This window comes from Xiphophorus maculatus, chromosome 21, assembly GCF_002775205.1.
Source record: "Xiphophorus maculatus strain JP 163 A chromosome 21, X_maculatus-5.0-male, whole genome shotgun sequence".
In the NCBI taxonomy this organism is placed as follows: Eukaryota; Metazoa; Chordata; class Actinopteri; order Cyprinodontiformes; family Poeciliidae; genus Xiphophorus; species Xiphophorus maculatus.
The window spans coordinates 19,211,113-19,239,096 of record NC_036463.1 but is presented as its reverse complement, the minus strand read 5'-3'; the positions used below and the strand labels follow the sequence as shown (position 1 = coordinate 19,239,096).

Below are 27,984 nucleotides of genomic sequence, written 5' to 3'. Positions count from 1 at the left end.
GCAGCAGGGCAGCGGATGTAGCTGCAACAGCAATCTACTGTACAGTGGCAACAATGTAGCAGTCAACGCTGAAATATATTTCCGAATTGTTTAGGAACGGCGTTGTAACCTTTATTTATGTCGATAAAAAGTTTCGGGACACTAAAATGCTTTTGTAACGACAGTTGTGCGTCCTGTCAGGAAATACGAGGCGAGGGAAAGCCGAAGCCGAAGCTCTTAGAGGCGCTGCCTGTCCCCGCTTGAAGGTTTTGGAGGAGGACGCTGGGCTCCTCTTCTGGTTTACCGGCCCGAGTTTCGCGTTTCTCATCGGTTTTAATGGCTCCGCTCAACCTTCGGGACGCCATTGGAACACCAGGGAAGGGCGTGTAGCGCTAGCGGATACCGGGGGAGCAGCTCGTAGCGTTACCGCCTCCCACCTTCTTCAGCAACACCGACAGCACGGTAAATAAAGCAGTTGGGGCGGCGAAGACTCTCACCGGGGCCCCGCGTACAAAATGGGGAATACAACCTCCTGCTGCGTGTCGTCGAGCCCCAAACACCGGAGGAGCAACCACTCTAGGCTGGAGCCCTACCGACCGGAGCCGGAGCTGAGTCGTGAGGACACGGGCTGCAATCTCCAGCACATCAGCGACAGAGAAAATCTAGACGGTAAGACGCAGACTGACAGGTCTGAAGTGAAGTTCACTGAGTTTCTGAGTATATTGCTAAATGAAAATTCATTTTCAGAGTATTTAAATACCGTTATAAAGGACGTGGGGTTTTACCCACGTCCATTATATCTCTGCAGACTTCTGCTGGAGAATTAATTTGAGAGCTTGCCACAGCTGTGCAAAGACACACCCACTCATCAAATCAATACGCACATTTCTGCAGGGTTTTTTTTTTTAAATTTTGGACACATTTTACATATCTGTTGGTTTTACTTTTATCTCGAGTTTTTCCTCAGCCTCCATCTTTGTGGGAGTGGATCCGGGATGCACGAGCCTGGAGCAGCTTATTAAGGTGTTAGTGTGAATTACTGTTCAAGTGGGAATACATGTGACAATAATGAACAGAGAGCTGAGAGACTTCAATATACTTACAGTCATATGAAAACAGATTCCCAGAAAACTTTCTGGAGAAAAATAATTTTTTTTTTTTTTTAGAAACTATCGGATCAAATTAAGACAATTAGAGCTCTCTGAAAGCTGAAATTCTTCTATTATTATTATGTCCCTCAGCTGACACACTTTATCAGAGTTCTAGCATAACATATGCTCTTTTTCTAAAAACCTTGTCAGGATTGCCATAAAAGGTTCTGCAGACTTTTTAAATTGATACATGTTCTGCCTTAATACAACGTTCTGTTCAACACAAAGCTTGCGTTTGTTAGATTTTCACAAAAACAGAAACAATATTCTGTGTCGAAGCAAAAAACAACAACAACAAACTTTCTGGTTAAATTATTTTTAAGACTTCTAAGTGTATTCTAAAATTTAAATCAACATATTTCCTTGTATTGATATATTCAAGGCCAGAATCAATTCAGTATCTGCCCACATATTAGATCAGTTTTTTGGCTTATAGGCATTTAGCATTTTGTGGCTTAAGTGAAGTTTTAAAATTTATACTTGGATCATGACATCATTCAACAATCAGCCAATCGATTGTCTTTGCGCAGCGTTTTCATCCAATCCGTTTTATTCTTTGCTCTATTATGAATAAATTCCTCCAAAGCAGCCGCACTCATTGCCGCTTTTTAACATTTTTACTTTTAGAAAGCAGAACAAACCTAGTATTTTGACTGAAAAACATTTCCGTAAGGCTATTTTTATTATTATGGCCGCTTTTAAAGGCACTGCTGGGTTGACTTTTCTCTTTAACATAAAAACTGATTCTGTTCAAACTTAAATTAAGAGGACCGAGCTGTTATTTTGGGAGCTTAATAGTAAAATTATCCCATTAAATTCATTCAAAAGCCATTGTCAAAATTGTGACGCAAATATACATCAAATATGTTCATCAGTGTTGCAGTTATTATGAATCAAAATCAGCTCTAAACGTGGGATTTTACGTTGAATTAAAGGAAGTCAGTATTTTGGCAGTTTTGCAGTTTTCTGGAAGTTTGTGTTTATGGATTGCAATGATGAGAAAACCTATTTCATAATTAAATCATTTTTCCTTTTGTCTGTAAATCTATTATCGCATACATCCAGAGTCCTGGAACAAAAACAGAACATAATGTAATTCTCTACATTTCTTAAACCAACAGTGGGCATAAAAGTTAATATTCTCAACCAGTTCTTAGTTGTTAATGTTTCCAAACATCATAGGTAAGAGTTTATTATAAATATCACATGATTGATATTAACATTGGAATTTTTTTCTCCCAAAAAAAAAAAAGTTAGATGACGCAATAATTTTCCATCACTATATACTGTTTGGGATTTGACAGCATTGATCCTGGGTGGATGTTGATTCAGCAAAAGTGAATGACTGAGGCTTTGCTGTGGTAGCAAATCAAACAACTTTATAAATCTCCATCAGACCACCCAGATAGAGGGTTTCTTTTTTGGGGGCCTGGGGGGCACTAGAGTATAACCACAGTGATTAGGTTGGAAACTTGAGGAAGTGGGAGTAAATGAAGAAAAGGAAGTTTTCCCAGCATGTCACCACAGTAAAGGAAATTGCTTACCGGAGTTTTTTTTTTTTTTTTTTTTTTTAACAGCAGGAACTGGCTTTAACTCTCCCTGTTAGAGCAGAATATTCTTGCTAATTTGAAACTAATATATAGACAATAAGCTGCCTTTTCCTCACATAAGGAGATAAGAGAGAGAAGCTTTATGCTCTGTGGAACAATGTTTGTCTAAGTTTCCTTTCTCCAGTGCAAGCTTCCTTAAGTTAATAATGAGGCGTGGTTAAAGTCCTGAAGCGTGTCGTCATTAGCGACTTGGTAAATAATCACTGAATGAGTCAGTTTGCCTTACATTTCATGTAAGGGAAATGTCTGGAAAAAAATAGGATGCTGATGTGAGTTCAGCTCTTTTACAAATTCTGATAAAGGTTCTAACTGTCAAAGGTTAAAACAAATCCTTTTCTCTCACTTATTTATTTTCCCTCCAATAGATTCTAAACAATATCCGGCTTGTAACTCGGGTCTTTCATAATAACAATAATAATTCTGAACAAATGGGTTCCGCTGGTTGTAACGTTAAACTTCTACTATATCCTTTTTTAAATAAAAGAAATCACATCTCTAAAGGAAGCTTGTTGCATTAAGCAATTCATCAATTGTATGATAAATTAAAATCATTTCCTTTCTGATGAAGGGCAATTTGATGAAGGGCAAAGACATCATAGTTCGTTTTATTTATGGTTTCGCTTGTGTTTGGTTTTTGCTCATTGTTTTGAGTTGTTGTTTCTTTGGCTATTTAAAATATCTTCCAGTTCCAATGTTGAGTGTTCTGTGCAAAATGAAAGTTTATTATGTTACGTTGTGCATCTTTCTCCATCCCACTTAATGTAAGCCACAGCATTCTGGGCTTTAAAATTAGTGTATTTTGCAATGTAAACACTTTTTTCACATCACACGAGTCAAATGATCAACAACCGAATGTTACTAATGGCGTAAGAGACAAAGAATGACTTGCCACATGACCTTTAACGACTTGTAGCGCAAACAGACTTATTCATGTGTGATTTTATTTGTGTTTCTTCTTTAATGGAAACACTGCAGTTGTGAAATTGTGTTTTTTCCTCATTAGTGGGATGTCAATAAAGTTTTGTGCACATTTGTAATAGGACCACAGCTTGTCTTTGAACAGTTTTCAGTTAAATAACCAGAGCTGATGGACTGCTTGTACTTCTCGTTTTTCCCAGTGGTTTCACCGTTCTGGTGTTTTTATCACAGCCTTCACTGAGATAAAGACATGTCTGTTAGCACTCATATGTTGGGCCTGAGGGCAAGTCTTCTGGTTGTAATTCAGCTGCTGAGTAATTGACTGCTAAGTGAGAGGAAAGTTTTCATAAAAGACCTCTGCTGCTCCTTTGTGCAGCCAATAAAAAGATTTCACAATCAAGATGTCCTCTAGTCTGAAACTGTTTTATCTGAAAAATTTTGCAGTACCTGAAGAAAATTGTATTATAACGTAGATTGTATTCAATAATTTTATTTTACCTAAAGACAAGTAAAATCAGCACATAAGGAGATGATGTTTTCCATCTTTACTAAATACAAATATGAACATTAACGGTCTTTTCATTTCTAAACCCTCTAAATCAACACATGGGCTACTTTACCTCTAATCAAATCAAAGACTTTTTCAAGTGTATTTTTAACATGTCAAATTTAAAAGAGCTTGATAAAATGGCAGTGATTTCTTTGAGTTTTATTTAAAAGTGACATCTGTAAATAAGAGATGGCTCCAAGCTTGGTCTCATCAGTAGTGAAGTCAGTTATTTCTGGAACACACACACACACACACACACACACACACACACACACACACACACACACACACACACACACACACACACACACACACACACACACACACACGCACACACACACACGCACACACACACACACACACACACACACATACGTATTGATGAGTCCCACTTGCAGGCTAATTATAATCTGTGCATGGATTATTCATGTGTAGTTAATGAGTCTGGGGAGTTTCCTAACTGTATTCCAGACTAGTTAACCCAGATCTAATATTTACCTCACTACCGGAGTGACAATAAGACAAAATATACACTTTACAGTAACTGAGCTTTAACAGAAAACAAAAAATTTGTTAAGTTAAACTTTATCCATTGTGATTTCCTGTTTTGCCAAGCACTTCATAGCATAACAACACCATTCAGAACTTAAGAGATGATGTTTTCTATCTTTACTAAATATAATATATAATCAAATAGGGCTAGACGATATGGCTGAAAAACATATCACAATATAAGTGTTTCATAGCAGTACGGTGAGCTACTGCTATGAAAATTCAGTTTTATAACAGAGTTATCAGTTATAAAACTGATAACTGTGATTTTTTTGTGTGTATATTATATGTGCACTAATACTGAAATGTCTACAAGGCTGCCAACATTTCCATATTAAGCATGTTCCATGACAAACAAAGACCAAAAGTTGCTACTGTCCTTTTAGCCTTTCTTTCATCTACTGAAGTCTTGCTCTCTTTCGCTGTCTTGCAGCCTAAACAAAAGAACAAAGAACAAAAGTGTCTTTGTAGAAAAGACACTTTCCTTTAAAATTGGTTTCTATTTCTATTTAATCCTTTTTTAGCTTTAAAACAAACCAAACTTGCTTTACTTCCTTTATCCTTACTGTTATCATTTCATTGGCCATATAATTGTCCAATTTGACATTTCCAAAATAAATTTGCTTAATGAAAACATTCCAATTTTGAAAAAAACTCTTGTCTTTTCATAAAAAAGTTTTGGTGCAAGAACGAGGTGTTTTTTTTTTTTGGGGGGGGGCCGTATGGAAATTGGTTTATTTCTTAAAACTGCAATGTAAGCACTTTTTTTTTTGCATGATCACAAGTCACATGATCAACTACTGAATGTTGCCTCTGGCACAAAACACAAAGAAGAAGACTAAGGGAAGTAGTTAGAGGAGGATGGCGCGTCATGTTCTTTTACAACTTATCATGTAAACAAACTTATTCACGTGTGATTTTAATTAACTACTTAATGGAAACACTGCAATTGCAAAATTGTGGTGGGTGGGAGGGTTTAACATTGGCAGAATATTGACAAAGTTTTGCACACATTTGTAATGGAAATGCAGCTACAGTTTGGGGAAAATATTGGTTTACTGACTTTTTCACCAGTCTGTCACCATTCAGTGCCCGGTCAAGCTGAAAATGATTTGATTCCATTCACCAGTCTATGTCTTGTTTCATTTCTAGCCAAAACAAATAAGGAATCACAGTCAGGTTGATGATTATTTGTTTTGTACATTAGCAGAAATGTACTAAAATCCAGACTTGTCCTTAATATAACTCACTGCTGTTCCTGGTTGAGTGTGATGCATCAAAAGGATTTCCAGACAAACACTGAAATGTAGGGCAGGAAATTTGATTATGTGCCATCTGTTGTACAGCTCCTCATTGAAACTATGCATATAATTAATACTCTGTCACTGCTCAGATATTTCCCTCAAAAAAAAAATTATTTGAAAGGGACCGTTTTTTTCTTTAAGTGCAAATTAGCTGCTGCATGCAATATTAATTAAAGTGCAGTTTCCTTTGACAATCTCATTCTATCTTGTGTTGAGATCAATACTATGTTATATGCATGTTGCTGTGTGATTAGAGGGAGATGCTAACATTTATAAAGGCAGCAAAGCTGTTATGGGTTTGAAAGGCCAACTTTGTCCAAGCAGACATTAATGTGTTTGTCTGAAGTCTGCACTGAGGGTCCTCTGGGATTACAAGTATCTTTAAATTATAGCCCTCCCCATCTTCTCCCCCTTCAAATGATCTGAGACTTCATCTTATCATTTATTAGGTGTTCCTCTGTTACACTGGATCAAGAACATCTTTCTCAAGAAATTCTCAAGAGACTCTTTAATGGCAAAATTGGAGTTCTGCTTCAATCATATAGCTCATCCATTCCCCCCCCCCCTCGCTGAAGTGGTGCTTTTAGCTACACGTACGCTTGGAAAAAGAGTCGCAGTGGAAATTCATGTAGTGTGTGGGCATAGTTGGAAGTGGGAGGCCTGCGTTTCTGCAGTTTTGCAAAGATATAGTCGGGGAGAGCTGCAAAAGGGGACAGTGACATCTAAATGTGGCACAGAATGTATTCAATATGGTGTGTGGTCTTGCGTAGTTCTGCAGAATAAGACCTTTTCCAGGCCTCTCGTAAGGGTAAAATTACAGTTCTCGCCTTGAAATTATGTATTGTGACTAAAATGTCATCCTAAAAACAGAGTGGTCACACTATCAAATTAAGCTCAGTTAACAACGGGTGTTTGATTTTCATTTTTCAACACCGTCAGAATATTTCTAAGCCTCATAAATGCAGGTTTTGAAATGCCTTAAAGGAGTATGACTACCTTAAGATACCAATGGGATTGTATAGACAACACCACACATCTTTATGAGGTTAGAGTAGTAAATAAAGCCTGGTTGTTTGGGAAGAGTCATGTAGTCATGTCTGATTTAGCCACAAAACACAGAAAACAGTCAACAGCTTGACCCCAGTGACGTTCCTTGCTCCCTCACAATTTTGACACTCTTGAAACGTTACGCTATCATAGGGATTTTGTATGAAAAAAGAGCTAAGGGAGGGCAACTGAGTGTGGTCAGGGAAAATACATCACGCTTGACCAGCTTTCACAAGTTCATGATTACACTAAGATCTGTTATTATGAGCTCCATTTTGCTGCCCTGCAGGGAAATTTAACAGTCTATGATGGGTAGTTGGTATTAATCCAGTACCTTTATAATAAAAGTTAATTTTCTTGACCAATTGTGATTGATATAATTTCTGTCTGGATTCTATGTCTGGATTCAAATATGTTGCATTATTTATAGTAAATAATAATAATGATAAAAGTGGGAGTGTTTAAGCATCCTTGATGGAAGTCACATATCTCGAATTTAGGGATGGGAGTATAAAAGTTTTATCACGCTATTTTGTGATAGTACTGTGATGGCGACAAAAGTGATAAAAAGAACTACTTCTTACTACTTTTTCAGGTAACTGTATGGCTGTGACTGTGTCTCTATGTTTCTCTGCTCTTGGAAAAACATACCCATTTTTCAATGCGCTTTTTTAGGACACCAGTCATATGAAGTGTGATTTGTATCACTAAACTGCACATATTGACTGCATTGAACAATATCTTTAAATTTATTGATACTCTCATTTCACTTTCTCTCATTGGAGAAAATAGTAAAGCAGCATTCCCAACAATGCGGACAGATTTCTTTTTTTTTGTGGCAACAGTAAATCAAACTTTATATGAGAAATTTATCATGAAAAATTATAAACAACGCAATAATTTCCTACTTGGATTGAGTTGCGCAAACATTTTGGAAAGGAGGTGTGAGCAATAACTTTGTATTTAGCTACAAACCTGTTCTGTTCTTTAACATTAATCATTTTATTATTGATTGCCTCGTTGCCTCATTGGCAAAACATCTTTAAACCATGCCTTTTATTTTACCTTGACCTGAGAGGGACAAAGGTAAAAGCCATTGCCTTTGTGTGTGTTTGTAGTGTTGCTATGCAAAGTTTTGTGCCAGATTGGAAAGATTAAATCGGATCAGTTTCTATCACTTTTGCCACAAAAATAAACATTATTTTTTGTAACAATAATATATCATATATTTTCATCACCTTTTCTGGAACATGTCTAGCAATGAGAATTGACATTACACGTTTTAGGTGTCACTAGAGACGATGCTATGCTACTGCTAAGCTAGCGCAAAGAAGTCTGGAATTGGATGAAAGTGTATGCCAAAAGAAAGCTGTAAATATTTGTATTTCCAGACTTTATTCCGTATCTCATAATTCCACATAATGTGCGTCTGTAAAATTTTTGTTGAAAATGTAGTTACCATGCTTATTTTTAAAATTACCTTAACTCAACTAAGATCTTAGACAAATTTAATCAAGAAAAGTACAGAATTATAATGACACAAACCATAAATATAGTTTTAAACTGCAGTAGAAAGTGTTTGTTTTCAGCTACAATACTTTTTATTTTAGCTCAAACGTTTGAGCGACACTGAAGTGATTAAGATCCGGACACAACAAGATGTGTGTCCTACTTGTGTGGTTCATTTGAAAATGTTTCAATGGTCGATTTGGTACTGCCCCCCACTGTTACTTCTTTGTTGGAAAACACAGCAAGAACCAGCTGCTAAAAGCACAATACAGTGTTCAAACAGGTGTTCTAGGCAGAGAGAGATTAAGCAAGAGAAGAGAAGATGGCAAGCTCAGCTGTGTGCCTTTGCCTTTGATGGGTCCGCCTCTACTATCTGAGTTGTTTCAAGCCAGCGTTGCCTAGCTACAGTGAGCAAGAAGATGTGAGGGCTGGAACAGAGGAGAAAGAGGAAGGGTGGGTCTAGCTCTGGTTGGTGTAGAATAAGTGAATCTTTTCCTCCCCATCTTCTCATCATTTTTGAACATCTGTTGTGTTTCTCATCTTACTAGTTTTCAGCTTCCAGGCTTTTTTGAAATTCTGAACTAGATTCATAATTAGTTCTTTGTGGATCTCTGTCTTACGCCAATTCATTAATCAATTAATTCCATGACAAATGTGCTCAGAAACTGAAAGTGGGACAGAAAGCAATCACACAAACCTGTAAGAGCCTGGAGTGAATACAATAGCATCCAGACTCACAATTCAGCCATTCAGCCCTGGGATGCATTAATCGTAGCAATTCCCAAAGTACCAGTAACATCTCTAATACTTTATTAGTGGGTTTCCTGGCTTGAAAGCATGCTGCTGCCACACTGCACCATTTGGACCCTCCAACACACGCACTCATACAGGTCAGCCAGAAACCAGCAGTGGGTGTCCTTTCAGGGATGATGTTGGAAACTGAAGTCTCCTTCAGGAGGATCTCTGTTGTCAGGGTGCTGGGAACAACAAAACACAACACATCTGGTGTAAATGCTATAAAAGTACTGTTGAGACCATTAACACTGGTTCCTAACACATTAGGAACCAATGTGTTATTCCTAAGTAAGGCAGGTACAAATATAAACAAAAACATTGTGGGAAGAACTGAGCTTTACCAAGTTATTCAGGAATACAAAATCTTTGTTTGGTTTGTCATTCAAAAGTTTTGAATCGATTGGCGCTATAATTTTCCAAAAATGCCATTTACATATATATATATGTAAGATTATATATTTAGCGTTTTGCGTACATTTGTAATAGAAACACAGCTACTGTTGCTAACCTTGCTAATTGCTTATCTGAGATGCTAAGTCCAAATTTGAGCTGCATAATATATAAAATTACAATCAAAAACACAATCAGTGTGTGCAATGTAGCCATCACAAATTACTCCTTGGAGGCAGTATTTCATTATAATTCTGTTATTCATATACATTGTGTGGAACAATGTATATGAATATAAATTGGATAGACTTTGCCAGTCTATGATATCTGCACTTGTGCATTTATTTAATGGTTGAGATACTGAAGTTCACAAATAGTGAGGGCTGTTCACCTTGAAAGGATTTTGTAACTGTGAAAATGGTTAAATGTAGAAGTTCCTCCCCCAAATGCACACACCGACCTGTTCCCTCCGCTCTTTGTTCAGTTTGCCTCCCTTACACTATGTAATCACCACCCCTTGTTCCATTTCCTCATCACTTCCTGAGACAGAGGATGTTGGGGGCTTTCTTCTGCCCAGGTTGGAGAAATGGGCAGGAGTTTTTGGAGAGGCTGGAAATAAATAAAGGGGGGTTACCAGTAGCAGCTGCAGACAGAGACACACTTTCTGTCTGTGGATGTTGTCATCTTCCTCTGTGTATGCGATGCTGTCTGGAAATCAGAGGAAACGTTATAAATCCTGGTTGCAGAGAAGGAAAGGGTGCTCTTGCCAACACTATTGAGGTCTCTAACTCTGAAAGCAGCATCCATAACCCAACTTCAGCCCTCTTAATGCCTTTCTACACACCCGTCTTTATTCAGTATGGAGGGTTTATTCCGCCAACATCACAGCAGCGTGTATCCCTGTGCATGTATCAGTGCCCCTTTGTGGCTTTTTGTCCCTAAGTGGCTCTTCAGCTCAAAGACACTGAAGTTCAAAAGAGTAAGGAGACAATGGCAATGGCTTGCGTGTTACCTGCAGTACACTGATCACAGGTATGCTCTATAGTTGGCATCACAGAGTGTTTAAAGGTTGAGGTAAATAAGAGACCCATCTCTTACATTTGCCCCATCTCAAGAATCCTGCTCTGCTCTGGTTTTTCAGGGTGTTTGTGCATCCATGGAACCTCTTCAATTCATTTATCTAAAATGAAGGCCTAAATTCATGAAGAAAATGCAAATGGGCTTAAATATGTTAGTCACAGGTCTTACATTTTGTTGTGACAGGACAATTTAATCTCGTATATGTAGTTTTTTTTTTTTTACCTATGGGCATTTTGTGTCAGGCAAAAGTTTAGGTTGCGTGCATACATCTTCATTGCGTTCTGCGACTTGCAGAGGTTGCGGCTACCGGTAAGTAGCTGCTAAATATATCCGCGCTAGCTAACTTGCTAGCTTTTTTGTGAGTAAGTGCAATTTTTTCAGTAGTTGGCTGGACGATATTTGTTTTCGCCATTGGCTTACTTCTATTGCCAACCCATATGAAGCTAAGTGTAAAACAGCGTTTAAGTTTGGCACTATGGGGTTAAGACTACAGGGAGTCATATATGAGAGTGAGAAGCACAATCTTAAATTTCATTCAAGATGGCGTTTAAAAGGTCTTAAAAAGTTTTATATTGGAATTGCTAAAACCTGTAGACACCCTTTTTTCATTGGTTTTTATCATATCCACTGCATCCTTTCAATCATGTTTTACATCATGTCGTTCTGGTCTTTTCATTTCCTACTTTTTGCTCTCTCCAGTTGTGAGCCTTTTTTAGTTATCTGTCTCATATTGTCTTTCTCTATGATGAGATGAGGCGTTAGCCCTGTCTTACCCTTCCTGTCACACTGACATCACACACAGAGTCATAGTCTGAAGCTGCTTTCAATTTAGCTGTAAAACTGTCTATGGCCAGAATGTAGTTATTGACACTATTGGTGTTCTAAGACTAGGAAGTAAGTAGGTCATGTTATATTTTCTAAGGATCTTTAGAGAATCTGAACAAATGTCTGGTGTTGTGCTATTCGGGACATTAACTTACCACACCCAGATGGGTTTTTCACTTGCAGTGTAGAGTTTCAATAGCCAACTTTGCCTGTGTTTTCTAAATAAAATGACCCTTTCCACCACGCTTATCCCTGTGGGTTTTAATCAGGGTAAAATGTAGGACACAAAACTGTATACTGTTATATTCAGTGATGGAAACAGAAACTGACCATTGAACATCAGGGACTGTAGCTTTATTTAAAATCTAAACCTGTGGTTCCAGTTCTGCTCAGGAGAACTTTATTAATCTCATAAATAACAACTTACTTACAGCCATCCAGTCCATGTACAGTTGCACAAAAATAACACATACATACAGTAATTATAAAGTGCCAGCAACAGTTAGAAACAGAATTTGAAGCAGAAATTTACGACATTTAAATTTAAAAAAAGAAGAAAATAGACCAGTGTGGCTAATATAAATTAGCCACACTGGTCTAAAAGTTATTTTAGACAAGTGTTCAAAAGTCTAATGAAAGGTGGGATAATAACAAAAATTTAGCTTCCCAAAGTTTGAGTCAAGGGTTCCATAGATTCTCTCCAAAAAATGTAAGTACATGAAAATCATATAAAAGACAATTATGCTATTCTTATAAGGAGAGATATAAAACAGTATGAGAAGTATTAAAAAAACATTATTGATGCTGTCTGTATTTGTATCTGTTTCACTGACAAACATACTGAAGTGAGTCTCAAAGTATTTGAAGCAGCAGCAATCTAAGCCTGTTTACTGTTACTTATTTATAGTATATTTGGGGATGTTATCCTTCTGGGTGAAGTCTTCGCTCAAGTCTTCTGCACTTTCCAAATTGCACTATATTTACATCCATTAATTAGATTCAGCCAATTAGGGTCTACCTTGTGGTGGTGTATGTTTGCAATTCTAATGAAATTGATTAAAGGTTGTAAAAAATGTAATTTTCTTAGCAGTGAGCACCTGATAAACTAAAGCACTGTGCCGTGTGTGGTTATCTCATCAATGTTGCTATAATTGTCTTTCATTGCAGAATAACTGTACCTGGCTGACTGTTACAAAAAGTAGAGCTATAAGGTTGAGTAGTTACTTGTGCAGACATTTTACTGTTTATCTCAACACAACAGAACTGCAGTTCATAAAATCTCACTGAAGGCTTTGTTTTCACTCTGCCGGCTCCTGTGTGATCAGCAGACGCTGATCTAACCCAGATCTATAATACTCTTCTGTGTTTGCTGAGTTCATCGATTTCCAAACCGCTGTTTACACAGCATAGCACTGACGCAGCACACTGTCAGCTAACAGATTACCTTTTCGTTTAGTTCACTTCATTACAAGGTAGACATTTCACCTCTAGAGACTATTTCAGACTTGAACTTGAACACAGCATGTTTTGTTTGTCCAAGTTAAATACATTTGTCTTCAAATAAATTAACAAAAATATAATCTTACAATTAACGTAAAAATATGTTAGTATCGTTTTTTTGTGTTTCACTGTGTTTGTCCATCACATTCCAAGTGGGATTTGGATTTTTGGAACTAAAGTTTTCCTTTTTTGTAATTCCAGATCTGCCCATGGAATACAATCCTTCAGATCATCCTCGAGCCAGCACCATCTTTCTTAGCAAGTCACAAACAGATGGTAAGTTGTGACCCATACTGGGACTTCTCATTTATCTGAATGTTGCATCTAAAATGTCTCTACTCATTGAGCTGACTAGGAATTGCATAACTTTTTCATCTACAAATAAGTATTTGTGTTTGGGATTCACACAGCAATCTGGACCAGGTTAGCATAGCATGATGAAGGAAACGGATTTTTCTGTAAAATTTCATACACAGCCATCTTTAAGCATGCATAAATCACAAAAGGAGAAAATATTTTGAAATGTGAACCATTGTGAAATGCATATTTGCCTCTAAGTGAATGTCGTAAGCTGTTCATTAAATGTAATAATTTTAGAACAGAGTTTGAACATTTCAGTTTCATGCATCCAGAGATTATGGTTTTAGTGGAAAGCAAATATGCTATCAAGTTAGTTGTCTTAACAACATATTAACATATTTTACCATCTGTGATGGTCTTGCACGAGTTTTAGCCTTTAGAGCAGAGGTGCTTAACTCCTTGCTGTTGACCGTGGCTTTAACTGGTTTTTCCCCAGAGAACCCTTACCAGGTTAGCTAGGTAACCTGATTACCGGTGGCACAATCCGGTACAATCTGGTCCTAGTTGGATATTGCCGCCAAGTGATTTGATTGGCACCAGACTGTATTCATTGATTGTCAGTGGATTTACGTCTACAACAACAAATCAAACAATATTTTCAATATACGACGAAATTGTAGTTTGTGAGATGGCGAGCTTCAAAGTAACAATTCCATTGTCAAACTTTGAGGTCCAAACCTTTTCATTGATTATGGTGGAAGACTACATACAGTGTCAACTTGTCAAGGCAAACCTCAACGAACAAATATACAGAGAGATTTCAGGAAAACTGGCCGACCAGAGCCAGTTTTTCACAATCAAAATGACGTCATTGGAGCGTCAACCACAAGTCCTACGCACTGATGGTCCACCCCCATAGTGAGGATCACACTGTCCAGGGAGACCCACCCAACTCGGCTAGAACCATTGTCATGTCTCAATCTGGTGAGACTTGACAATGGTTGCTAAAAGTGTAAAAAGCACTAGATGCCTTAGATGCATTTCTGTTCCAACTCACCTGAATCAAAAGGACAAGTCACTGTCGGGCCTGTACACAACTTGAAGACATGCCATAGAGGTAACTGATCTATTTAACTCAGGTGGGTTGGAGCAAGAATGCATCCAAGCATTTTAGTACTACTGAATAGTGACTGTCGAGAACTATAGTTAAAGACCCTTACTGTCAAAAGACACTGTTGTTGTTTCATTCTGTGTAGCTATTTTCTGATTTTCTTCCAATTCAGACACAGCCTCTTTACTTTGGTGAAAAGTATTCTAATGCTGTTTAATATCTTTAATCCTGGAGAAAAGCCATTTGAACTTTGCAGCCTGTTGCCTGGAGCATGGTGTATTGATCAGGGATAATGTGCTGGAACTCCTCACTCTGTTGGCCATGATTACGCTCTTGTGGGAAGATCTGCTGGTCATTGTTCTCAGCACTTTATAACTTTAGTAAAATGAAAGGCTTACCCGATCGAGACGTATTGAATTGAATATTCAATTGAATACGTATTGAATTTTCTAAAACCTCACCAAAACCGCATCCTTGATGTTTGCAGACTCGCCATTTGTTACTTCATTGTGTATTTTCTTTTAAACATCTGTCATGACGAAAAGCATGAAGCCAACTTGGACTTTTGTTTTTCAGTTTTGCTGCCCAACAAGCGAGGTAAGCATTTCTGTGTGTCCGGTCCCAACAGGACTGGCAAACACCGCCCTGCTTTACTGTCTGTTTGGGCTTAACTCTGAAGAGAACGGCTCCTTCCTGGTATCTAAAGCTGTACCGCCTTCATGTTGTTGTTTTTTCTTTGGCCAGTGTTGTCTACGTTATGCGTCATCATGCCGTGAATGTGAAGGTAGTTGTTTGTGTTTCGAGCTGAGCTACTTCTGTCATTTTGTGTGTACATTTCTTCCACTGCACATGTCGGTCCTTGAGTACAACTGTAGTTAGAGCGGTCAAAACTTCCAAAATCCCCGTAATGTAATATATTACATTTAATTTTCTTTCATAAAAATAAAATTGTTGCTTGTTGCTTAAACCAGTTGTACTCCAGACTTGTCAGTGGAAAATGTGCATTGCTGTGAGAGCACCAGTGTACTAGAGGTAAGATACAGAAGAAAACTGGGATAAGAAATGTGAGGTACCTCAGTACTTTGTTTCATGTATGTAACTCTGCTACTCCTACTTTCCCTCCCAACGGCTCCTGTTTGCTTTTGCTAGCAGTCGTTTTCCTCCTCGTACGTAACATATTTGGAGTACATTTCTGTCTACAAGCCTACACTTCTCCACAAACGTCATGACAACAATAGGCTCTCAAACGATTGTTTAATCTGTTGGTTTAACCAGAAGAAGAAAAGAATTGTCAATTCAGGTTTGTGTAGCACATTCCACCAACAAGGCAGTACAAAGTGTTTTACATCACACCATACAATAAACAATGATGAACAAGCAATAAACATCGCATATTGTCAAATGTCATCAAAATCATCAAGCAAATTTACACCAAATATGTTGCAAATTGGTTTTTAGCCTTGATGTTTCAGCATTTTTGCAGTTTTCTGGGAGTTTGCTGCAGACTTGTGGAATAGGTTAAAATACAGTAGATCATTTACTGTTATGCAGACTAAATCTCTCTGTAAATGTGTAGTGGTAATTCTACTCTTTCTTATTTTTCCCACCACAACCTTTAGAGTGCCAGGGATGTAAAACTTATACTTGTAATGTCAAATCATGACAGACCTGTGCCGATATGTGCCAGGGGTTGCTCTAAATCAGGTTGTTTCTCAGCCAATTAAGTGGCGGTTCGTTATTCAAAATGTGGAAACTAAAGTTGCAACTTAGTGTAAATCTTTTGTTCGCCTTAGGATTTGCTTCAATTTCAATTCAGTTAGTGCCCCTCCTCAGAAAAGGAGAACAAGTAACTCAAACAATAAAATTAAAACAAACAAACAAACAAAAAATAAGTCACTCTCCCATCCAATTTTTTTTTTACTTTTTTCACCATCCTGCTAACATGCTGGTCATGACAAGATTTGCCACAGTTTCCAGTTTTTCCTCAATTTAAAGACTGGCGTTTTCCACAATTTCCTGTTTGACATATTATGATACTTTGGTGCAGTTATATCAGATTAATATTACAGAAAGCCTAATGTTGCCATGAAACACTTCAACCTCCAGTCAAACACAGTAGATAAACATACAGGAATTGAGTCATTGGTGTTAGCTGTGTGTAGAACATGCTACACACCATCATGTATATAAAAAAAAAGAAAACAAAACGGGCACCTGTAAAACTAAAACATAGAAATATCCATGGAAATAAATTGGCAACACAAATAACCAGATTTGGTTATTTCTAATCCAAATCAAATCTAACTTGATTTTGATTTTAATACCACAGTAAAAACCATGCACAAGCTTTGTTATGTTGTTTTATTAAAATGCAATTTACTATTGCTTTTTAAAATATTCAATAGAATAACAAGCCGTTCGTCAAATGTTGTGGTAAAAATCTGTACAAGAGAACTTTAGAGAGATGCTGCTCCCTGTCTGTTGGGGTGGGGTACTACGCTGACGCTGTTCTCTCATCTTTCCTTCCAGTTCGAGAAAAGCGGAAGAGCCTTTACATCAACCACGTAAGTGAAGTAACATGCATTTGTTTTATTGTTTAACTAAAGAAAAGAACCGTTTTGTAATTCAAATATCTTATATGCTTTGCAAGTTCACACACATTTCGGAAAACAAGGTAAAGTAACGACCATTCAGAGTCACCTCGATGTTTTGTATTTGTCAATTTCACAGATCCTACATGCCTATAATTACATTGTTTAAAATCCTTTTTTTATTGGGTTTTTATGTAGTTTGAATGTAAAAATAAAGGTTATTTTGTGTGTGGTGCAGTTCCTCTCTACCTCATCGTATACATTTAATATTTTCAATATGTGTGCACAATTGCCCAGGAATCCAAGTAGGTAAAGCTGCAATATAATATTGTAAACGTATAAACAAAAAATGATTTGAACAACTTGAAATTAAACTGTTATTATTCTTTAAAGAGGAACTGCACCATAAATCTAAATCATGCATGCAGCCATGTAAGGAACTGAAGCTGCACTTCTTTCCATCCGTTATAAAGCCATCAAATGTTCCCAAGTATAGCTTTAAAGATATTGATCAATCCACACGTATGTGTTTGCGTGTGTTTGGGGGCGTGTGTGTGTGTATGTGTGTTTTGTATGACCGTGTGTAAATGTGCTGCAGCATCATCCAGGTCCACTGAGACGAAAGTACAGCTCCTGTTCCACCATATTTCTAGACGACAGCACAGTCAGTCAGCCTAACCTCAAATACACCATCAAATGGTAACTCGGCTCACTGTTTCAGGATTCCTCCTCACTTCAATTAATTAACTTTTTACAGAAATATTCAGAATTTTATTCTTTCCTGCTTCTTTATGGTGGAGATTATTTTTAATCTGCCTTTTTTTTGTTTTTTGCAGTGTAGCCCTGGCGATCTACTACCACATAAAAAACAGGTGTGGAAAATATTCTACCCTTTTAGATTCTCCACTGAATGTTGCAAAAAAAAAAAAAAAAAAAAAAAAAGCCAACAAAAACACATATTAAAGAGCATATGTCATCATTCCTTGTATTTTACTTGGAAAATGTGGGGAAAAAAAAAATAATGGTAGTGAATGGAAGCAGCTAAAAGTCTCAAATTTCTACATTTAATAATTCTTTCATAATGTTTCTTTGATGGGCCAGTGTTCTTTTAGTACTTAGAAGCACTAACACACACAATTGAGAGTGATTCATAATTTTTTCTTACAATTTATCCAATTTTGTCCATCCTGCTTGAGTCATTTATGAATGTAAATCTCATAGAAAAACAAATCTCTCTGGATTCAGTCCAGTGTTTCAGTTCATCATATTTTGGTGGGAATGAAAAGCATATAAATGCCAATAAAGGGGCTTATTGAACAGGCAGATTGCTATTCAACTCAGGTTTTACATTCTTTTTTTTTTCTAACTTGATGTTTTTCCTTCTCTTTCTCCTTCCAGAGACGTCGACGGACGAATGTTGTTAGACATTTTTGACGAGAAGCTGCATCCTCTCTCGGTACGGCCTCAGCTGCAGACAAAACTCCCATTAGGAGCAAAGCGTAGCGATGTCAGCATTCATCAGCAGAACAAACAGCAAATGAATACCAACGAGTACAACATGGGGGGGGGGAATCTGAGGAATCCAGCTTGATCATTCTCATCTGTTCCCATCTGAGCGCATTTGCAATGATTTACTCTCAAAATGTACTCTGACACTTTGCCAAATGCATTCTCTATTCTATTTTCTACTCTAAAAAAAATCCAATGAGGTGGAAATAGTTTTTTTTTTTTTAATATTACTTGTCTGATTTTCTTTTTTCTTTTTCCGTTTCTAGAAGTCTGAGGTTCCTGCTGATTATGACAAATACGACCCTGAGCAGAAGCAGATCTACCGCTTTGTCCGGACGCTGTTCAGCGCCGCGCAGCTCACTGCCGAGTGTGCTATAGTCACTTTGGTAGGTGCCAAAATATGCGCTGACTAGGAGGGGTTGTTGCTGCTTTCTGATTCTCTTGTTATTTTGACTTCTCCAAAATAATCAGTCCACTTCTATATTCGTGAAGCTGTACTTAAAATCAGACGTAAACAGTTTAGTATTGCTCCTTGTGCTTATGAGTGGTAACCAAATTTAATTTCTAGACCGGACTTTAGGAAAGCCTACCTGCTGGATATTTAGACTACAAATTTGGAAACTCTTTTACATCTGAATGTAAATCCAACACATCATGGATTTATTTATTTATTTCGAATAGACAAAAGTAAAAGCAAGAAAGGACATTTTCAGGATTTCATGCAACTGGCTGGCTGACCTTGTTTAATCTGCTTTCCTTTTTGACATATGCTTAACGGATGTGCTTTTAAGAATGACTGTATTACACTCTATATGCTTTATTCTGCATGGCTATTCATAAAAACTGTTTAATGCCGACACATGGCTTAAAAATACATATGCTCTGCTTTCTCCATGTAAAATCTGACAGACTTCCAGTAACTGACAGAGCAGTTGGCTGGTGGTAATAAAGTTAGTTCAGCTGACTTAAACCTTAGGGAAATACAGGTAGACGCTGTGGATTCTGTCTTTGCTTTGTAATTGTTGCTCCACTGGGAAGAAGATTAAAGGCTTCATTAAAAGATGGGAAAGGCAGAAAACAAGAGCAACCAGCAGGTCTGTGCAAAGCCAACATGGATCATGTACAGATAATATTCCCCTGCAGTGTCTTCCAAAAGTACAGCAAAAAAGTGACAAAGTTCAAGTGTTTATATCTCTATGTTTTCTGCAAATGCCGTTTTAGCTGATGCATTCAACTAGTTTATGTCTACTGTTGGGTTTTCTGAAGCAGAGAAAAAAAAAAACAACTTTATTTATTCGAGTGATACTGAGACCAGTTCACACTAAACTGAGCGATTCCAGCAGATGTTAGGATAGAACATCATCATGAAACCCTGGTAAAAACTTTATTAAAGGATCAATAGGGGAGGTCTGTTGTGATGACTTCCTGAAGGCAATATTTCTGAAAGAGCAGGAGTTTCTTAAATAAGCAGAGGCCCAATTTCAAGACGTTAAATTTTGAAGTCGTATTTATTTTAAGTCATGTTTGATATATGTAGTATTTTTAGAACAACTGAAGACAACATAGTTGCAAAATGGCACTCCATGCCTGGAAAATGCATAATACTGCCTGTTTGAAGGATCATTTTGTATTTCAGTCTGAGTCTGCATTAATAGTATTAAGAAAGATTGGAATATTCCCAATTATATCTTAAAATTGCAAATTATTAATGCAAAAAACAAACTGATATGAATAATTCATACTGTATCAGTCAGCTCCTCTTAAAAAAGCATGTTATTTCTCCTTTAGCAAAGTGTTAGAGATTTTTTGGTATTATCATTTCATTCTTACTCTGGTTCACCTTAAGTCTATAGATCTTAGTGATTTTCTGTTTAAAGTGATCTTCTGTTTAAAGTGATTTTCTGTTTAAAAAGTTCTCTTCTTTAAATGACCTGGAAGTCACTACTGTCTGTTTATCTTCATGTGAAACAGTTAACAATGTGTTTCTCAGACCTTTGATTAGTTATCACACCTAGGAACTGGGTTGCTAGTTGATTGTATCAGAAGTTTTACGACCTTTGTTGTTTTTCCTGACTGTCCCCTAGGTAGAAATTCCTTAGTCGTAAAACTGTGTTTGATTGTGTTCATTTCGGGGGCTCCTAATCTTATCAGCACCAGCCCCCTTTGCTTTTGTTTTGTGTTAATAAAAAGACAAGCTCTACTGCAGAGTTTCAGAACACATGGTGAACTGGTCAGAGGAGCAGTTCTCTGTGTTTTCTCCTTTTGCAAAAGCTTGGCTATAAAATTCATATACGTTGTCTGTGGTTCTTTGTTTTATATAGGTTCGAAAGGAAAATACCTATCACAAAGGAGTCCAGCTTTGATCTGTGTCTGTGTTTAATTTTCAACTCACCAATGTCTTTGATTCTAACAAAATGATCAGGTGATCCAGCGAATCAGCGCCGGTGGTAATCCTTTAACCCGGGGCCCTGTAGGAGCTGTATAGCCTGTGGGAAGTGTGGAAACCTACTGAAGTTGCTTTGATTGGCATGGATATTTTATGAGGAAACTCCAGGGTGGATCTTTGAGGAAGAAGAGTCACTAGGGGCCTGGAAAACTCTAAAGCAGCACAGAAGCTGTTAAAATGATGACATTTTATGAGGGAAGATGACTCTTAACTTGTCTCATCTTCAAAATGGAAAACTTTCTCTGTTTCAGGTTTATCTGGAAAGGCTCTTAACTTACGCTGAGATTGACATCTGCCCTGCAAATTGGAAGCGCATTGTGCTGGGAGCGATCCTCTTAGCTTCCAAAGTTTGGGACGACCAGGCGGTGTGGAATGTTGACTACTGCCAAATTCTCAAGGATATCACAGTAGAGGACATGTAAGTCTCTGAAAAGACATAGAAAAGCATCAGATTTCCCTATGACCCTCTGTCTGAGCTCAGCAGCGGGTCACCTTTTGAACAGCATAACAGAATATCTGTGTGAGAAAGAGGCGATGAAAGCAGAGATCAAACCGTAGGTACACTGTTGATTAAAAATAACGTAATTTAAGTTAAGTTTTCAGTTTAAGAATCAGAAGTTAAACTTTTTCTATACATTTATTTTGTTCACATAAACATCTGGAACTGCTTAGAAATATATTTTATAAGCTGAATTAGGAGCAAGCAAGCTAGCATTAGCGTATCTACACTCTTTGTGGTTGCAGCCACATGTTGTTTGAAATATCTTCAACGAAGCTGGGCTAAGTTAGTTTTAGAATAAGGGAATGTAATCTAATGGAGATATGATGTAATATTTACTTTTTCTTTGCTTTATATCATGTTAGATTGTTATAATTGGCCAAGAGAGGCAGAAAATAAATTCAATGAACTTCACTAAATGTATTTATATTATACTACTATCATGTGAAATGCCCTCAAATTACATTATTTGACAAAACATTGTCAAAAAAATTTTTTTTTTTCTAGTATTCCTTATGGTTTATGTTAAGGGCAGTTTTTACATTTAAACACCCTCTTCTCCAATTTTTGGCTAACAAACTTCTTGATATCAACCTCCACGCTTTCAGATGATAATTGCAACATTGCTCAATGAGTTGTTCATAACTCAGATTTTTTTAATTTGGTGTTAAAAATTTTTTAAAACCCATGAATTGCTTTCCTTCGTCTTCAGTTACAATTTGTTGCAAGGATGAAAACTATATACTCATCGAAATAAAGGGCTCTGTGGAGAAATTAAATGTAAAAAATTTTTTATAGACATTACTTAAGTTCAAATCAGGCATGAAACCTCATATCCTTTACATCCTACATGTTTTTTTTAACTCTATGGAGTCTTGGCAGGATTATCCTGACGATGCAAATGATGCTATATAGACATTCTACCCCTGCATTAACCTCTGACCTCTGCACATTCTGCTGAGCCGGTGGAGGTCTATTCTCGTCTTGGGGCTGAAGTGACCACAATCCACCTGTCTGGAGCTGACTCCAGACAATACAGCTGAGCATTTACCAGACAGTGACTCAGAATCAGACCAGTTCTATGCTGCAAAATTCCTCCTCTGTAACCGCTGAATCTCCCTTTCCACCTGCTCGCTGCTGGGAAATTATGGAGAACGTCGAGCAGGGACAACCAAAAATAAACAAGAGAGAAGAAAACGAAGCAGCGTTATTAGGCAGAGTTTGGCAACAATGGAGTCTAATTTTAGCTGCGTGCGTCGAAATGTGCGTGGGTTAGGAACAAAGACTGGGAAGGAGAGGTGGATGGAAGCCACAGAGCTGAAAAGAGTCGGTCACGACCGAGGAGAAGCAGATGAAAGCTGCTGTCATCGCAGCGCAGAAGGGACCGCAAAGCTGCTGAGTATGCATGACGAAAACATAATCTGGAGTTGGGATTAATTCTCCTCCTCACGCACAACACTCAGAGCGTTTACTTGCAAAGCATTCCTGTTCGATATTTGAAAAAGGCTTGTTTTCATTATCAAAGTTATCAGTTTCCGCTTCAGTCGGACTTCTGCCGTCTTTGGAGTTCTTTGTGGACAGAAGTCAACATAATGATTATTTTAATTTGGTTCAACTAGAAGGCTCACAAGACATCTTTTGTTTCCTTTGTCTTCTAAAGGAACGAGCTGGAGCGTCAGTTCCTGGAGCTGCTGCAGTTTAATATCAACGTACCGTCCAGCGTTTACGCCAAGTATTACTTTGACCTGCGCTCCCTGGCTGAGGCCAACAACCTCAGCTTTCCCTTGGAGCCGCTCAGCAGGGACAAGGCCCAGAAACTAGAGGTGCGGACCACCTGTCTACCCAGGTCTTATGTTTGTCTGGTTTTTGTTCTTTTGTTGTACTGAAATTTCAATTTCAGTACAACAAAGGGACTAATGAAGATATTTTTCTTTTTCTTTTATAAATATATTAAAATACTTTTTTGTTGGTTATGTTTTAAGGCAGGGCAATATCGCTTAAAATAAAATGTCCTATTTATTTTTCATACCAGATCTGAATTCCTATTTTAATCTTTTTATTTCTTGCTTTCTTTCCTAAAAAAGAAGAAAAAAAGATAGAAAAGGTTGGAGATGATAGAAAATGTTTTTAAAAAGTGGCTTCTATTTCAGTCACTCCTGTGAGTTGTATGACAGAGTATTATGGCCTGGCTATGACAATTCTTGCTAAATTACAAGAACATAGTCATAATATTAGCAGAATAAAGTTTTGTGTGTGTTGGAGTTCTCATAAAATTGCTACTTCATTTTCCCAATTTTACAATTTTTATATATTTTCTGTGACCGGCAACGTCAAAACAACAGCTGCATAACAAAGGTTATCATTAGTAATTGTAAAACTCAACTTCTATGCATTCCCAAATGTTCCATTACAGAAGGAGATTATAGAGCAAGTTTGCAGCACTAAACAAAGTAAGAGTTTCGGTCATCACAACAAAGAGTGTTGTTTGGTACACTTCTGGTTTTATTCACTGTTTGGGGAAAAAAAAAAGTAGGATGATCAAACCTAAAATCGTCCCGATCGTCACCCAATTCCTCGATAAATCTCGATATGCGAGTATTCTGAGAAGCAGTTCAAGCACTCTCTGTTGTTTCGTCTTGCAGGCCATCGCACGGTTGTGCGATAAGTACAAGGACGTGAGGAAACTGGCCAAGAAGCGATCGGTGAGTGCGGACAACCTGACGGTGGTGCGGTGGTGTCCGGCTATCATTTCCTAACACCTGGCCACCTTCAGAGGATCAGAGGAGTAAATAGACCTTTGCCATATTGTTGCCTGAAAAGCAGGGAGGCGAGCGGTTCCGCCGACTGCAGGCCGGTGGGTCTGTCTGGAACATGTACACCCACACAACACACAAACTTCCATTCAGACTGGCACTTTGACAAGTGAGATTGCCCTTTCCCTGGCTGTTGTACATAAAAGGTCCCACTGGTTGCCTGAATCAAATTGAGCTGAAAGATGTGGAATGAAGATCTAAGTTACAGGACGAAAGCAGGTGAATGGAGATGAATTGAGAGACTGGGAAGTTTGAAAGCACTTCAATAGGAAGACACAAGAGGAAAAAAAAGAATGAAAGAAGTGTTTTAATAGTTTTCTTTGAAGCTTAACTGGTTTGTACATCTGATTACATTTCTTTAATTCGAATCCTCTGGTTTAATCGAATCCATTACTGGAGCATCATTTTACGCCTCATACAGACACATTTCCTCACAATGTTTGTGATTTCTTATTTTTTTTTCATTCCCATCAAACACTCAGAAAAAGATTGTACATTCCATTTCCTGGGTGAGAGCAGAGGTGATGCATTTCAGTAGACTACATATCATCAAACTAACCCGCTGAGTATTTATTAAAACTGTGGTCATTTGGCTAAATTTATCCAGAGAATTCATCACACACCTATTTAGATCAGATTATACCTCAAGAATCTTTTGTCAGGAAACGCTAATTCAACCTGCAGAACCTGTGAGTGCAGAAACTCACCAAGCTCTTTCAAATAAAGCAATATCCAGTCCACCTCTGTGTTTTGGATGGAACACGATTACAGGAAACACTCTGGAGAAGATTGCCTTGAAGACGAATGCGAGACATACTGTAGAGTTTATGTTGTGTCCACTGCCATTGTCCCGACCTGTGGTGCCTGTAATTAACCCTTCTTCCCCTCTCTATCAGGACGAGAACAAATTCAATTTTTCTGCTTCACTATTTTGTATGGCTCTTCCGTCTTAAAAAGAAATGGCACAATATGGAATTTACATTTCGAAGCCACTTAAATATGATTCTTCAGGGGTTTTGTTGGTCTAATGAAGACCAAAATTAATAAAAGCAAAACATTCAGCGCTGATTAAAACACTGCTCAGAAAATGAGAGATTGTATAAATATATATATATATAAATATATATATATAAACTTTCAGACTTTTCTTTGTACAGTGTAAATAAATTGTGAAATTGTGAAAGACCTTTAGACTCACTAAAAGGTATATTGTAAAAACAGAAAAAAGGCTGCAAAGTGATGTTAGAAATATTTATATCAGTTTTTATGGAGGATGGAGGCAGTGAATATTGTATGTATGACTTTGTGCTCCTGTGACAAATCAAGTAAAGAAAAAAAAGTGAAGTATTAAAATGGGACACACCACTCAAGATTATTATTTTTTGTCTATCTCATTAACATTTGCATAATAGAAATTGGTCACCTTTGAATGTGTTACTTTTTATAAATGGTATGTTGATGTCACTAAATATTCACCAAACATTTACACATTTTCCAAAAGACTTCTTGAACCACACTGCCAAATGCAACTGAATTAATTACTAATTAACTTCAGTACAAGTTTTATCTAGAAATGGTTAGCATTAGCTACGTAGCTAACAGTTGTTTCCTTTGTTTTTCATTCAGTATTCTTGCCCCCTCTTGTTCTAATATTATGTTAATTGATGTAAATGGTGTTATTTGTCTTCTGTATTAATTAATACCATAGTTTGCTTAACTGAATGTCCTGTATACTTCACATTTTAATTTGACATTTCTGAAGCTGGGTATTGTTAGCTAAGAAGCTACCACCTTCTCAGCTACATAGGTAGTTGGATCAGAAATCTTTGGCTTAGTGTTTAAATAAACAATGTTACTGATCTAAACAGTTCGGTCACAAATTAACCAAGAAATTTTGATACAGAAAGTTTAGTTTTGACCCAACTATTTTAGTCCATTTTGTAATAAACCTCCGCTTGTTTTGGTCAGTTTCCGGATTCCAAAGTATTTATATTTTCTGGATAGAATCAGTATTTTTTTTCACACCTCTCTTCTTCTAGTAGAGAACAAAAGGGGAAAAAGAAAAACGACGCTACGGACTGAATACTTCTAATTGTTCGACAGTATTGGTGAACTTGTGGGAGAAACCTTTTCTTCTCTTTTCTTTACACCAGTGTTTGTTTGAATATGATCAACTGGACTCGCATTCCTTAGAGCTATTACTAATGAAATAACATAGGCTTAGAAAAAAAAAGTTAAATATTGAGCAGTCAGTTTCTATTGTTTTTTTCTTAAAAAAACCCCCACAAAGGTCTGAAGAAGGTTCATTTTCAACTTGTATATTGTACTTTCCACGTTATGTGCATTTCATTGACGGCCTCCACCGTCTGCCAAACCGCTAAGGAACCAGTCAGCCATTCACGTCTGACCTCCATGAGTGAGAAGGGAAAGAACCGAACCAAAGTCGAGGAGAAATGAAGGAAGATGATTTCCAGTGTGTTGCAATTTCTCAGTCCACTTGCACATTAGTTAATGAGGAGGAGTTCATAAGTGTCTGTAGGAAAGTGATGCTACTAGAGTTGCTCAAACTGTCCTCAAAGATTGTATATCGTATTTATTTCATATGTGTGTGTGTACATATGTTGAGGCCCCGGTGTTTTAAACGGCAAGAGCTGAGCGTTGTTGCCGTGTGGCCAGCTTTGTTTAGTTCTAAGGTGGAAAACATACTATTCTCACAGTGAAGACCGGGGGGTGGAGGCGCTTCGATGGTTGGTTGCTAGATGAGCGCCACATCACTGAGCTCTACCTCTGCATAGTTTCCTTTTTTCTTTACTTTCATTCCTCTGTATTTCAAATGTTTTTGCGTTGAGATGCTCATTTTCGATCAGAATTCCCATGCTAACAGTCCACTGCTGTATCTGAACTCTTTCTTTTTTTCCCCCTCTCATCCATGGACATTTTCAGCGAATTGTATTCTGTAGTTTTGTTTTGTGTATCCCAGTGAGTCTAATTTGCTTTTATTCTTGTTCTCAGTTTGTCAAATAGTTTGTTTTTTTTTCTTCTGTGTTTTCAACTGTGATTTCTATGTCTCCATTCCTCCTCTGAAGCAGTGTTTAGGAATAAAATACAGCAAGAATTAAAGCAAATCCACTCTTGCAGTACATCCTGTCTGACTTTATCTGCACTTTTTTGTTGTTGTTTTTGATTAATTTAAACTTAACACCACCTAAAGACAAAGAGGCACCTGCAAAACAATCACATTCTGTCAAGTTTCCACTATGAGGTCTTGAATGTGTTATTTTTTTTCCTTTCTCCTGATCATCGGTGTCGTTTTTGTGCACAAGCCAACTTTATGTAAATAACTTTGGAGCGTTTCCTCCTGCTGGAGCGGAGCTTTGATCTGAAGGAAGGGATCAGTGGAATGCGTTTTAAAATGATGAAATCAGACCAAGACATCATTAATCTCACATTGTTTCCTGTCAGTTATAGCTTTAAAGACCCAGACTGCCACTGTGCAAACTGAGTG

The 27,984-nt window shown here is 37.5% G+C and overlaps 1 protein-coding gene across 4 annotated transcripts; it reads left to right on the top strand.

Moving 5' to 3' along the window:
- Positions 1 to 8: 8 nt before the first annotated feature.
- On the top strand, positions 9 to 27,608 carry ccny (cyclin Y). 4 transcript variants are annotated; one of them, XM_005803712.3, is made up of 12 exons: positions 9 to 648; positions 13,412 to 13,486; positions 15,198 to 15,218; positions 17,151 to 17,185; positions 17,272 to 17,295; positions 17,811 to 17,911; positions 18,049 to 18,084; positions 18,611 to 18,668; positions 18,988 to 19,107; positions 21,419 to 21,585; positions 23,327 to 23,489; positions 24,309 to 27,608. In XM_005803712.3, the coding sequence occupies exons 1-12, from the start codon at positions 495 to 497 to the stop codon at positions 24,420 to 24,422; spliced, it is 1,068 nt and encodes a 355-aa protein (XP_005803769.1). In that variant the 5' UTR covers positions 9 to 494; the 3' UTR covers positions 24,423 to 27,608. The 4 variants fall into 4 exon arrangements, with proteins under 4 accessions (XP_005803769.1, XP_005803770.1, XP_023182009.1 ...); XM_005803713.3 differs by lacking the exon at positions 15,198 to 15,218; XM_023326241.1 differs by lacking the exon at positions 17,272 to 17,295.
- The last annotated feature ends 376 nt before the right edge of the window (positions 27,609 to 27,984 follow it).

Bases quoted from the DNA above. Each gene is read 5' to 3' on its own strand.
- ccny (XM_005803712.3), top strand. From the start codon at position 495: ATGGGGAATACAACCTCCTGCTGCGTGTCGTCGAGCCCCAAACACCGG. The intron at 17,296-17,810 runs GTAAAGTAACGA...AATGTGCTGCAG, and splicing joins CACACATTTCGGAAAACAAG to CATCATCCAGGTCCACTGAG. The intron at 21,586-23,326 runs GTAAGTCTCTGA...TGTCTTCTAAAG, and splicing joins GATATCACAGTAGAGGACAT to GAACGAGCTGGAGCGTCAGT.